The sequence below is a fragment of the Oncorhynchus gorbuscha genome, linkage group LG19 (assembly GCF_021184085.1).
Source record: "Oncorhynchus gorbuscha isolate QuinsamMale2020 ecotype Even-year linkage group LG19, OgorEven_v1.0, whole genome shotgun sequence".
In the NCBI taxonomy this organism is placed as follows: Eukaryota; Metazoa; Chordata; class Actinopteri; order Salmoniformes; family Salmonidae; genus Oncorhynchus; species Oncorhynchus gorbuscha.
The window spans coordinates 22,121,490-22,135,661 of record NC_060191.1 but is presented as its reverse complement, the minus strand read 5'-3'; the positions used below and the strand labels follow the sequence as shown (position 1 = coordinate 22,135,661).

The 14,172-nt window shown below is 41.8% G+C and overlaps 1 protein-coding gene across 5 annotated transcripts in view; it reads left to right on the top strand.

The window, feature by feature from the left end:
- LOC124005609 (diacylglycerol kinase beta-like) overlaps window positions 1-14,172 on the top strand; it is a 60,588-nt gene that overhangs the window by 25,452 nt on the left and 20,964 nt on the right. For all 5 annotated transcript variants that reach the window (XM_046315022.1, XM_046315023.1, XM_046315021.1 and 2 more), the window contains 6 exons: window positions 561-634; window positions 1,318-1,392; window positions 2,988-3,073; window positions 4,253-4,342; window positions 4,671-4,831; window positions 9,639-9,703. In XM_046315022.1, coding sequence (XP_046170978.1) covers window positions 561-634; window positions 1,318-1,392; window positions 2,988-3,073; window positions 4,253-4,342; window positions 4,671-4,831; window positions 9,639-9,703 — 551 coding nt within the window. The remainder of the gene's footprint in view (window positions 1-560; window positions 635-1,317; window positions 1,393-2,987; window positions 3,074-4,252; window positions 4,343-4,670; window positions 4,832-9,638; window positions 9,704-14,172) is intronic.

The following is a 14,172-nucleotide window of genomic DNA, read 5'->3' as shown; positions in this document are numbered from 1 at the left end:
ACCGCTCGGCCTGCTGGGATAGCAGACGGAGAGTTAAGAGCTTCATCTGTGTCAGGGAGCTGCACGGGCGCACTGTCACCGCCGACCCGCCACTGAGCGGCAGGAAGGCCAACTCGTAGGCTACAGCCTGCGATTAGGGCTTGTTTTGTTTATGCCTCGCCTCAGCCCTGGCTGCCTCCTCTGTGGTAGAGGCCTACTGCTTCTCTCTAGCCACTGCTCTGCCAGAGGTAGCGATAGAGGGGCTTGTCTCTAAGGATAGCCCCCGTGTCACTCAAGACTCAAACTGCTTCTTCCAATCAGGAGATGGTGAAGGTTATAACTTGAATTAGGAGGGGTATTGTTCAGTTGATTTCCTGGGATTTTGTTTGTCTGTGGTTCACATGAGAAATGTTTGAACTTTTAATTGTCGATACCAGTAACTAGAATATATATAAATATACATATTTTTTATTCACAGTTTATAATAATGATTTTACGCTATACTTTAACGTAAGATCAGCCTACTACATTATAAGCAATTGGACTGAAATCGCTTTCTGTTTTGATATATTTTCCTATAGATCACAACAATAGAGGGAACTCATCCTCTGCTCGTGTTTGTGAATCCAAAGAGTGGAGGGAAGCAGGGCGACAGGTAAGCACACTCTCTCCCCACGCTCTACCTCTTTGTAAAAAGCCATTCTCAGAACTGCTCTTCAATCAAAGAGCTGCGTAGCCCGGCTGCACACGGAGTGCTCAAGGCTTAGTTAGTCAAATAGAAACACAATAACATGTACCTACGGACTCCTGCCTGGTTCAGCAGAGGTTCTTAGATGGCGCTGTCGTTGACTGTCACATCCCTGGTGGTCAGTGTATAGGTTAAACCTCCTTCTTTAAACCAGGGCCTAATTGGGTTATTACTGAACATATTCATTCTACTCCTTATTACTCCAGTCCTCATTTGTTTAAATGATGAGATCAAAACATGACTTGAGCCAGTTGATATAATGAAATGTAAATGAAAATGAATTAGTCTTTCTAATGACTTCTTCCTATAGCCCTCCCAGTTGCTGACAATGACACTGGGATAGGGCATTGGAGCTGTCAATCATACTGTAGCAAAATGGCATACAGACAATGTACAGGGGTTCAGTTCATCACATTTCAGTTAAGTGTTTGCATTTGGACTTTTCTTCACAATCCAGATGTTCTGTGGTAGCTGTAAGGGGGAGATGTTTCATTAGGTGTCTGTGGGTCAACTCAACACTGTATTGCTGGCTGTCACAATTTCATCCTCTTCTTTCTTCCTTTCCTTGTTTATCCTCTCCTCTCCACCAGGATCTACAGAAAATTCCAGTACCTCTTAAACCCTCGGCAGGTATACAACCTGGCCAAGAACGGACCCATGCCTGGGTAAGTTCTGCTCTAATCATCTCACACAGACTCCGCAACATCACCTAAAGTGCACAGAACACTATACAGTCATGATTCAACTATCATTATTATCCTCAAGTTACATGTGGAATCAGAGTGGTGGATGAGCGACTGTTTACAAAGCCCTAATGTATTCCGCTGTTGCCCAGTCATAATATCCAACATCTCATGCAAGGGAGGTCTCTCAAATTGAGCCTCTCACTCAATCAGGATTCATATGCAGACGTGATTGAAAGGTGAGATCAGAGATCACAAGCAGTGAGACAACAACACTGTGCTTGAGTCTAGTAGTGGTTACAGTGGGTGGCAATAGCGATATATTGTGAGTGACGCGATGCATGTTGATGTGTGATCACGCATACCGCTGTAGGCTGCACAGGCATGGGTCTGGGGTTGTTGGACTATCCGTGTCTATGGTTAAGAAGATGAGCAGGTCATGTCGATGCACAAGGTTCCGCCCCTTCTGTTGTAGACACATTACTTTGGGAGCATTCTGAAATGCAGGAACACGTCACTGCCGTGCTCTAATTTTGCTTGATTTTGATTAGGTTTTGAAAGCAGAATGTAATTGGTTAGCGAAGAGGAAAAACTTTTGTAGACGGTTTAGTTTGTGCTCATAATTACAGTGGCCCAGAGGGGCAAAACAATGGCTTTACTCCATAGATCTATCTTACACAGTCGTAAGATTTGAAATTGACCTTGTCGGCCATATTGTGTCTTCGCTGTTGATTCTCTGTGTTTGGAGCTTTGTTGGCTGGGAAGGCCATGTTTATTGACGAGGCTCTTAGAGACGTGTTGCGCTCAGAAGAAGCCTCTCTCTATCTTTAGCTGGGAACATTCCAGATGACCTTGCCCGGCTGTAACCTTGTTAATATTTGGTGAAGTGTATGTAATGCGGTTGGCATTAACAAGGTGACTGGTCACCGTGGCCACTAGCAGGCTGAGGCAGTTGCACACACTGCTGTCAATTAGCACTAGCGCTAACGCAATTAGCCCAAATTAAGTGTTTGTTTCTTGGTATTTAAATATCCCCAAAGTTGCCTTTCATGTTCGCGGCCGTCTGTTTTGCACCTAATACGGTTTGCAGTCCCAGTTGGAGAGTAATTGAGCGAATAATTTATCCGCCATATGAGGTTTGGAGGCTCCCTCATTCAGTTAGGGCTTTGTTATTGTGAAGGAACGGAAGAAGTTGGACTGAACATTGGCCATCTTGATCCGATTAGCCTCTGAACAGACTAGCTGGCTGAAGGAATAATTGTCAATGTGATCTGTGTTATTTTGTGAGATTATAGGGGCCTTTGCAGAGCCGCTCCAGTGCATCAGAGTTACAGTATAGATGTGAGATAAAATAGGGATAAGTATGGAGATCAAACACTTCCAGTACCTTTGAATAAGATAGCCTTGAGTTCAATTTACTATTGGACAAAATAGTACATTCTTTCAGGGCAGAATGTCTAAAGACTTTAATGAATTTATAGTAGATAAAGAAAATATTATGTTTCACTCTGAAAGGGGATTATTTCCTGCATTACATGATTGATATTGTGAATAGGATTTTTTTTGTTGTGTTCAAGGTTGAATTTCTTCCGAGAGGTCCCAGATTTCAGAGTGTTAGCTTGTGGTGGGGATGGGACCGTCGGTTGGATTCTGGATTTCATAGGTGAGTGTCCACTTCCACTGCCACACCAGTGTTACACTGGTGAACAGACTGGTGAACACATCCTGGTATACACTAGTGAGAGTATACTAGTGGGATGAATGGAACTAGCCCTAAGTATGAATTTGGTCCTCACAATTTCATAATCAAAATTGTATTTACATTGTAAATATAACAACTTTTGCATTATAACAGTTTTCCCCTTTCCTTAACATTTCATCGTTCTCTCTTCAAAACCTTGTGCTGTACTGTCAAATCTTTTGTGTGTTTTGATTATTATTATGTTGTATTACTTTGCTGAAATAAACAGTGCTCTCGTTATTTTGCAAGAAATCATCAAATATACTTTTATGATTTGTATATAAATATTTTCATTACGTCCAAGCCTGCGCATTCAAGGGAGGTAAAATAGGGTGATTATGTGAGTTCAAAATCGGCATATTAGTCGCCATTTGAGAAACAGCCTGCCTGAAGTCAATTTTTTCTCGAAGACATATTCCTTGTTCTGCCTTTAAAAATTGCCTCAATTTTTTATCAATCAAAACAAAGAGAAGTAATAACATGGACAGAATGAATGCTACAGTACTCCAGAAATAGACCGTGAGACTGGACATTCACGTCGAGTCAACGTCTATCTGTTGTTGCACAGATTTTAGATTTGAGTGATGGTCAGATAACCATGCTGCACTGACTGAGATTTTTTTTTTTTACCCAGAGACCTGGGCAAATCAAAGTGAAATCAAATAAAATAAAGATACAGTATATTAAAGTGGATTCGTGTTCAGTTTTGTTGTTGTGGTCAGAATGTAGGGGTGTGGTCCTCTGTAGCTCAGTTGGTAGAGCATGGAGCATGGACCACCCATACGTAAAATGCTTTATTTAACTAGGCAAGTCAGTTAAGAAAAAATTCTTATTTACAATGACGGCCTGCCCCGGCCAAACCCGGACGACGCTGGGCCAATTGTGCGCGGCCCTATGGAACTCCCAATCACAGCCGGTTGTGATACAGCCTGGAATCGAACCAGGCTCTGTAGTGAGACTCTAGCACTGAGATGTGATGCCTTAGACTGCTGCGCCACTCGGGAGCCCTGCTTGACTGTAAGTTGCTCTGGATAAAAGTGTCTGATAAATGGCATAGTAGTAATACTAAAGTAGGATGTTTTTGTTGTACCTCTTGTGTAGATAAGGCCAATCTGGACAGGAACCCCCCTGTGTGTGTACTTCCCCTTGGAACAGGAAATGACCTGGCAAGGTGTCTGCGATGGGGAGGAGGTATGTTTAGCAATTTAATGACCCAAAGTGTGCAAAAAATGTTTAATGAATTATATCATTCCTCTTAAATGAAGGAAACAAATGTGTGTACTCTATTTTTTTTTGTCCAATTACATGATTCATGATATTGAATTTAGATTTGACTATATTTTATTTTGTCTATGTTTTCATGGAGGAATAAACCAGTATAAATAAATAGTTAGAATAGCTAAAAGTCCTGAGAATAATGTTATATTAAAATACTTATGGCCTATACTATAATGTGTTTTAGCTTATGTTCTGAGGTATTATCTCCGACATAAGCTAACCTACGTTGTTTCTGTGTTAGGTTATGAGGGAGAGAGCATTCTGAACATCCTGAGGGACATAGAGAACAGCTCCGAGGTGATGTTGGACCGCTGGAAGATTGACGTCACACCCACGGACAAGGAAGAGAGGGGAGACCCTGTGCCTTACAGCATCGTCAACAACTATTTCTCCATTGGGGTGGTGAGTTGCCTACACTAATATACAGAGCATTTGTCACATTAAAGGCATAGTTAAGCGGTTTGAAAAATGTGTTTCCTAATACTAGCAAATCTTGGCAGTGGCTGTTTGAACAAAACGAACGTGTGGATTGCAGTCTCTCCATGTCCATAGATGGCTTTCAAGATAAGTAAACACATATCGAAATATCTAAAACGTATCCCTTTGAGCAAGAACAGTGGGTCAACAAACTGGACCAGTCAATAGGAGAGGGGCCATGTTAGATCTAAGGCTCTCGCCTAAAACAACAAGGCTGACAACTTCATGCTTATCGTGAATCATCCATTTCAATCGAATAATCTATATAAAGTCCTCAATTGGATAACACTGTATACCGAATTTAAAGCAGCAACGTAATCATATGTTCTTCTGAGTAATCTTACTCGTTTTGATCAAATGCTAGTTAATAAGCCTTTATTGAGATGTGCTTAAACTTAAATGACCTCTGGTTGAAGAATATGTAGTATGTTGTGCATCTGCGTGGTGTTACGCACCTTTAAACTCGTCTACAGCAGAGTCAGGCCCATCTCTGTCCATCTTCAACATAATGACACTGATTACACCCTGCTCATGTGGGTCATTACTGATAAATGTCAGGGGAAATATGGTAACTGACATTTGCAGGTTGGGAGACTCCGGCGTCTTGGTGTTGTGACATTCGAACAAGACGGGGAAATGAGTGATGCATGTCCTTACAAATGTTAGTCAAATAAATGCCTTTGTCCCGTATTGACGAAGGTAGGTCCACTTAACAGACGAAGGGGTCGTAAGCATTGGAATAAGTAGAGATCTTTTCTCTCATAATTCCTCAATATTCGTCATGGCTTGAGGCAAAACATGTTTTCGGGAATGCATACACAGATATTGCAATACCCTTCTACCAAACAACAGTAGTAGCCTTAGCAGAAGTATTACTTTAAGCCATTGCAAACAATCGTCTTCGTTGTTATAACACTATTTTCATGGCCTTCTAACGGTGGGATTAGTATCTAACGAACGTGTTGACAAATGAAGTTGTTTGCCCGGGATTAGGAAGATTCTGAGCTCTCGATGGAATTGAGTGTGATATATTTTGTGTCACATTTCACATCAAATGTTGCTTTCCGTTGGGGGGAAAAAAAACACAGAATACAATAATGATTACAAAACAAGTCAAGCTAATAATTACCTCAGAGATTATGCAGATGAAGAAAGATTGTTTCTGTAATGACATTTCTGTAGAGTCAAACTCGGAGGATCAGTAGTAACCAGAAGGGTTCACTATGTCGAGCCACAGAAAAGTGTAATCATAAGCATCTTATTCTTGGATTTCAAACATTTTATGTACAGTGTGCACATTGTTTTCATCTTAACAATTCTAAGCATTGCGTCACAGGTTGACATTTATTGGCATTATTGCAATTGGAGGCAGCTCTGCAGAACGGTTACTGGCTGGCACAGCCACAAAGTCATAATATCTGATTTTAAACCTAACCTTAAATTAAGACAAAAAATATCATTTTTGTTGTCCTGAATTTTTACAATATAGCCAATTTTGACTTTGCAGCTAGTGGAAATGGCTAATTTCTGTCTCCAGGGCAAGATTTATGACAATAAGCATCAACCTGCCATTGCATCAGGCGTTAAAGGTCGCTAGGGCATTGCACAAACCGAAAGGCGTCTGTTTGAACTTGTACAAGCCCAGGGGTCGGTGAATGAATGGGTAAAAGTGTTGTATGGGGAGAGTATATTTCAAAACGTACCATTCCTGTCAAACTTCACAAAGTACTAGGATCACCTACAACTTCCTCTTCCATTTTTACAAGATTTACACCAAACACAAGTCATAAAGTCTTCCCAATAGACCATCATCCGACCACATCGTCAACTATTGTAGCACACCTCCTGTTCCTATCCTTCCAATCCAGCCATTCCGTCCAGTTGAATGGAATTAATGGCGCCATCCCTTTATGAGGACGTTAAAAGTGACGTGAAGTGTAATGATCTCAATCAGGGCTTAGTGTGCTGAGGGACAGACCTAATCACAGAGGAGGTCCTAAGATGATGCAGTCAGTTCATCTAATGACCCAGGCTCGCATGTCAAAGTCATTACTCTCCCGGTGAAGGAGAGTCATCAGCTGCCTGAGTACCACTCATAATTGGACTAAACTTTGAGCTATGAGGGCATATTACATTACACATGTACTGTATTAATTTGGGTGCCAGAGTTTTACAATGGTAATTATTTGAAGGCGGCCCCAAGATGAGTGAGAGGGAGCGTGAGAGAGAGAGAGAGAGAGAGAGAGACTTCATTGTCCGACTGCTGTTTGGGGATTGAGGTTGAAGATGTTTGTATCATCAGTTCAGATGATCTACTGTTAATGTCCTCTTAATGTACATATGAATTCGCTCTACATTACATTGGCCCGAAGTGACAAAGTAGCTTTAGTGGAATGTAGTTGCCGTAGCAGTCCATCTAGTTACAGTTCGAGACTGACGGGAACTTCTACAGGGAGTTTAGGAACTTCTACAGGCGCACCATTGAGAGCACTCTGTGGGGCTGTATCACCGCCTGGAACTGCACCGTCCGGGACTGCAGGGCATTCCAGAGGGTGCTGGCATCTAGAGCACCTGGTGTCACAGGAAGGCCAAGAAGATCATTGAGTACCCTAGCCACCCGAGCCATGGCCTGTTCACCCCGCCACAATCTGGAGACAGTACAAGTGCATCAAAGCTGGGACAGAGAAACAGCTTCTATCTCCAGGCCATCAGACTGTTAAATAGTCACTACTAGCTGGCCTCTGCCCAGTGCCCTGCCCTGAACTTTAGTCACTGTTACTACCCGGCTAACACCCAGTACTCAAGACTGCTGCCCTATGTACATAGTCAGTGATAACTGGTCACTTTAATAATGTTTACATACTGTTTTATCTACTTCTTATGTATATACTGTATTCTAGTCAAGGCACGTCCTATATAACTACTACTGTACACACATTTTCCATTCATATACTGTCCATAATGTCTATACACACCAGTCTCTAACATTGCTCATTCTAATATTTCTTAATTCCTTTATTTGTATTTTTTTGATTGGCACGTATTGTTTTGCACTGCTGGAGCTAGGAACATAAGTGTTTCACTACACCCGTGATAACATCTGCATAATATGTGTATGCGACCAATAAAATTAGCTTTGATTTGATTCAACATACCGTATACAGGGTTATAGTGTACCTTCTTCAATTTGGAGGTTACTTGAAGTGGATCCTCCCTGGTTTCTGAGCTGCAGTATATTTTCAAACAACTCCTCCTTCCTTTCGCTCTCTCGTTTTCAGTTATTGTCCTGTTTGTACGAAAATCAAGTTCCAATCTTTCAGATATATATCCATCATCTCACCTCTTCTGGCTCATGTTGAAGATAAATCGAGTCTGCGGGGATCTTGGAAATTCTTTGGTCTTTATTTAACAGAGTCTTGAAAAGACATCAAGAAAACGGCATTGATTTTTTTGTTGGTTTCTCCTACATGTTGTACTGAGAGCTAGCAGGGGGTCCTCCCTGTGGCTGGCGTTTCAATAGAGCCACTCAACATGGAGCGGGTCAAAACAGATTGCTCAAGTGGGGGGGGGGATAGGAACAAACCCTAAAAGTTTCCTGAAGTTTTCCCCCTTTTTTGTGGTTGACAACTGTTCGTCAGTTGTTGTTCTTACTTGGCAATCATCGTGACTCACAAAGACCATGGGCAATTCTGGCCCAGGGGTAGTATACTTTTTGGTAGCATTTCATAGAACACACAGATTTTTCAACAAACACGCACAGATTTACTTACGCCTTAGATTCTCTTGATTAATAGAGTAGCTGTCAATCTCACAGTCTGTCATTCTCATCACACATGCCTGCACGCAAACACACACACTCACACCCAACACTGCCAGTGAGTCTACCAATGTGGTAGACTTCTAGCCCCGGGTCAGAGAAAGAGAGAGAGAGAGAGTAAGAGCGAGAGAGTAAGAGAGAGAGAGAGAGAGAGAGAGAGAGAGAGAGAGAGAGAACAAGTTGGTTGCCAGGGGAGCCGGCAGCATCCTGTACGTTGGGAGCTGTGATTACGAGCAATGTGTGTTTAATTAATTAGCCTGTGTGGAAAGACGGCGTGCTGTTCGTCAAGCTCTCTGTCAATACCCTCATCCCTGGCTCAAACCTCAACCACCGCCCGCCTTCCAGTTGGCCAGGAATTCAAAAACACCCTGGTTCTGTTTAGGCATATCAATATGCATCGGGCATATGTGTTGTTTTTTGGGTGCAATAGAAAGTTGGCTGAGATGCTTATCAGCAGAGGGGAAGAAGTTGACTTTAATTGGTGTTAAAAAGCCATCTTATTGATTTTAGTACCAACATCTTGCCTGTATTTTGCGACATCTTTATATCTCATCAATTAATTAATTGAAATAACAATATCCCAAATAGAAATCTAAACTATTTTAGTTGTGTAGCTTATTTCAAAATGAAAATATTTATTTAGGTTTATACCCATAATATACAGTACCAGTCAAATGTTTGGACACGCCTACTCATTCCATGGTTTTTCTTTATTTTTACTATTTTCTACATTGTAGAATAATAGTGAATACCTCAAAACTATGAAATAACACATATGGAATCATGTAGCAACCAAAAAAGTGGAAAAATGGAATGAGTAGGTGTGTTCATTGGTGTCCATTGGTTAATAGGCCTTTTCCACTGTATAAATGAGTATCAAAATAAAAGTCATGTTATTTTCTCTCCCTTATTTAGGATGCTTCCATTGCACATCGGTTCCACATGATGAGGGAGAGACACCCTGAACGCTTTAACAGCAGGTATGTGTTGTTGGTTTGTAACCAACACTTCACCAACACCGCATGTTAACTCCTCCCCCCCTGTTGATTGTCAGCACCTGTGAAGCTGCCACTTCTAACTGGTATGTGGTTAGCACTGGTATTTCCTCCCCCTCTCTCTCTCCTCGTACTTTAGCCCATCTCTTACTGAATTCATTTTGTTTACTACAAATATACAAGGGGGACTTTTAGATTGTTTGATTGGTCAATGTATACAGTGGGTTCTGTCAAAGTATGTAGTTCAAACATACTAGGGATGGTTCTGAAGTTTAACATTCATTTAGCAATATGGGGAAAAAAAGTGGCATTCAAAACCTCTGGTAGTGTGACATCTATGAACAGAAATACTCACCAAGTCAGAAAGCTCTAAAAACATGGCCGGAATCCTCATTGCAATAGACTCTTCTTCTTCTTCTTCTTCTTCATTTTTCAGTAGTCACTTGATACTGTAAATGGACTTGTCTCATATTTAGCATCTGTGATTACCTTAAATAGATGTGTTCACCTTTGGAGATGAACAAATGTGGCATCTATGTTCCCATCAATATTTAACACGACCAATACGTCTCCACTAGCAGTAGGGAGTAATGGCGTGGGTAATTGAATTTGCTTGGGTAGTTTGACATCATGCGTGTGTCGGAGTGATGACACACAGTCTCCTAATAATCCCATTTGTACTCATTTATCATGTTTACTCTGACTTTAGTTCAACATACAGCAAACTATTGTCCAAAGGTTCGTTTGGGATACGTGATCTGCAAGGGTTGCTGCAGTGCAAAGAGATATATGTGAGAGAACTCAAATGTTCCTTACATTGCCGTTTGTGTTTTTACTGATCGGTATGTGTGTTTTAGGCATATTCTAATGCTACTGTTGCCATACATTGAAGGTACAGGTTTAGCCACACTGTATATTGTTTGAATCATTAGGTTAAATCTCCATTCCCAAACTGTTCAGTAACACGATATGGCTGTACATATTAATACACAGGACGAAAAGAATGTATACAAAGACATCAAATATATTGTTTTATACCATTTTTAAGCGCATGTGAAAAATGATTGAGATATTTAAAGAAAATGATACCATCTGTTATTTGAATTCAATGAATAATTTACAGGAGGGAATGGGTTTAGGATCTCTCTATTACACACTATCCTTGCCAATTGAATAATGCATGATTATAGTTTTTCAAGGTAGCGTATATTTTGTTGGATTTGTCCAAGGGGCTCATGTCCGTTGCAAGTAGAATGCAACTTATCATGGAGCCATTTCCTTCCGAGTGTATGAACCGTGTTCAATAGCAAGTGTAAGGCAGAGAACACTGTCTGTACAGGATAGAACATATGGGTCTGTGTAAAGCCAACACCAAGACACATGAAAGTGCACAGCAGTCTTAACTCAAAAACACAGCCTGACACACATTCCCACATGTCACAGTTGAACTGCACATCACTGACTCTTCCAAATCAGATATATTCACCATCTCTCAGTTACTGTATTAGAGTCTTTCAGCAGCCATCAGGCCTGGCACCGGAGGCTACTAAGTTACAATGAGTGGAAGAAGCATTCCCCACTCCCTACCTTTTCCCCGCAGGGCCCCTGTGGACCTGGACAGAGGCCGCCCTCGGACCTCATTTGAGGATGAAATCGTTTGTCTGACCAGGATGTCATCTATAATTAATGGCCACTTGTGAGTGTAATTTAGAGAGATCTCACCTGTGGCCCTGTCCCCAGCCCAGCGTGAATGTACACACAGTCACACACATGCGCATACGCAGGCAAGTGAGCGCATACATATACTGTACACACAAAGATAAACAAACGCACACACTCACTAATGCATGGACATACACACACACACACAGCCGTATCCTATATAAACTTAGTTTCACACTTGTCTGGACCTCAGAAGTGAGCCACCAGTCTTCTTCAGTACATTCCATAAACTCTAATTCAAACTGGTTGGTATGTAATATTTCATATGATACTTCTATACAGGCTTAGAAAGAAAAGGTGTAGAACCCGTTTGGGTTCCAGGTATCACCTTTTGGGGTTCCATGTCGAACCGTTTCCAAAGAGGGTGATGTCACAGTTGAACTGCACATAAATGACTCTTCCAAATCAGATATATTCACCATCTCTCAGTTACTGCATTAGTCTTTCAGCAGCCATCAGGCCTGGCACCGGAGGCTACTAAGTTACAATGAGTGGAAGAAGCATTCCCCACTCCCTTCCTCCCCCCCCATCGAAATCACAACCGACTCTGCACTCCTTTCCTCATTTATTTCTCTGTCTTTCTCTCTTTCTTCAGAGCGTGTCATTTACATTTGTCGTCGGGTTGACCTTAAAGAAGACATACATATTTGATCAGGTTTAATTAGCAACAAAATAATGGCATATTGTTTTTTAAATTATGGAATGAGGGGATTTGGTTGATGAATGTAATGAATGCTGGGGCCGGGCCGGGGGTGACTCCCTCTCTGTTTTGGCACCTCTGGGCGATTATGAGGGAGAATGTGTGAAGATTTGACACGTCGGCAGATAGATTCATTTACTGACTGCAGCCTGGCCAAGAGGTGATAATGAGGTCGAGGATTAAAAGTAAGACAATCAGTCGACCCGTGACGACGCCACACACTACCTCCCTCTGCCTAGTTCAAACATACTACTCCTTTTTTCTCTCTCTTGTTACTGATCTCCCATGTAATTACACACTAATCTCTGCCTCAGCAAGAGAGAGAGAAAGTAAGGGAGAGGGGGGGAGAAAGAGAGAGAGATGGAGAGAAAGAAAAATACACAATTATAGCGAGATAGACTTTGTCGTCGTCGTCTTTGCCTTTGTACCCTCAAAAGCAGTTACACTTTCAGCCAATTTCAATAATCTGTTAGCAACAGTTCAATGGCCACCGACACGGGTCTGTGTTCTAAGCCTGAGGTATTGTATATGATGTATGGCAGTCTATTACTATTACTATTACTACTACTGTCGTAAGCACTGGTTCTATTACCACTCTCCCTTATGTAGCCTGTGGCTGTTCTGTTGAACCATTCTGGCGTTAACCTTTCCTGGAGGCACAGGGAAGCCCAGGCATGGAGCGCTCTTTAGCATAATGAGTGTGTTCATCAAAGCCTGCCGTGTGTGCAGGGCCCACTGAATCCACTCGCACACTGCCACACACACTCCCAAACCGCTTCCCCGCAGGGCCCCTGTGGACCCGGGCAGAGGCTGCCTTCGGACCTCATTTGAGGATGAAATCGTTTGTCTGACCAGGATGTCATCTATAATTAATGGCCACTTGTGAGTGTAATTTAGAGAGATCTCACCTGTGGCCCTGTCCCCAGCCCAGCGTGAATGTACACACAGTCACACACATGCGCATACGCAGGCAAGTGAGCGCATACATATACTGTACATACAAAGATAAACAAACGCACACACTCGCTAATGTATGGACACACACACACACACACACACACACACACACACACACACACACACACACACACACACACACACACACACACACACACACACACACACACACACACACACACACACACACACACACACACAACCGTATCCTATATATACATAGTTTCACACTTGTCTGGACCTCAGAAGTGAGCCACCAGTCTTCTTCAGTAAATTCCATAAACTCTAATTCAAACTGGTTGGTATGTAATATTTCATATGATACTTCTATACAGGCTTAGAAAGAAAAGGTGTAGAACCCTTTGGGTTCCAGATATCACCTTTTGGGGTTCCATTTCGAACCGTTTCCATAGATGGTGATACACGGAACCAAAATGGATTCTGCCTAGAACCATAAAGGGTTCTCCTATGGGGACATCCATTGAACCCTTTTGTTCTAAGATTGTAGATGAAAGCCCTATAGTAGTCTCAATGCCCTCTGATTTCTCACATTGTAGCAACAGCTCTTACTGTCCAAGACCCCAACCACATATTGACTCCCCATCACTCCTCCAAAAGTCTCCTAGTCCCTGTTGTGTCCCCCATCCTCTGTCGAGCCCCCATAGCCCCTGTAGAGCCACCAGCTGGCTACACGGTTTCCTTCTCACACCTTCCCACCAGCAGTATGTTCACGTCTAGGGTGAGAGATAACAGACAGAAAATAATGTACATTAAATAAATAGATAGTTTTTAGATTTTATGTGTCTGATTACTGTAGTCCCTATGTTATAACAATTGATAGGACCATATCCCTTACAAGCCCTTCTGTTACTTCAGTATATTTATTGTGATGAATCTAGGATTATTTGTATTTTGATATTGGACAAAAAAAACAAGACCTCACTTTATAAACTCAGCAAAAAAAGTAACATCCCTTTTTCAGGACTGTCTTTCAAAGATAATTTCGTAAACATCCAAATAACTTCATAGATCTTCATTTTTAAAGGGTTTAAACACTGTTTCCCATGCTTGTTCA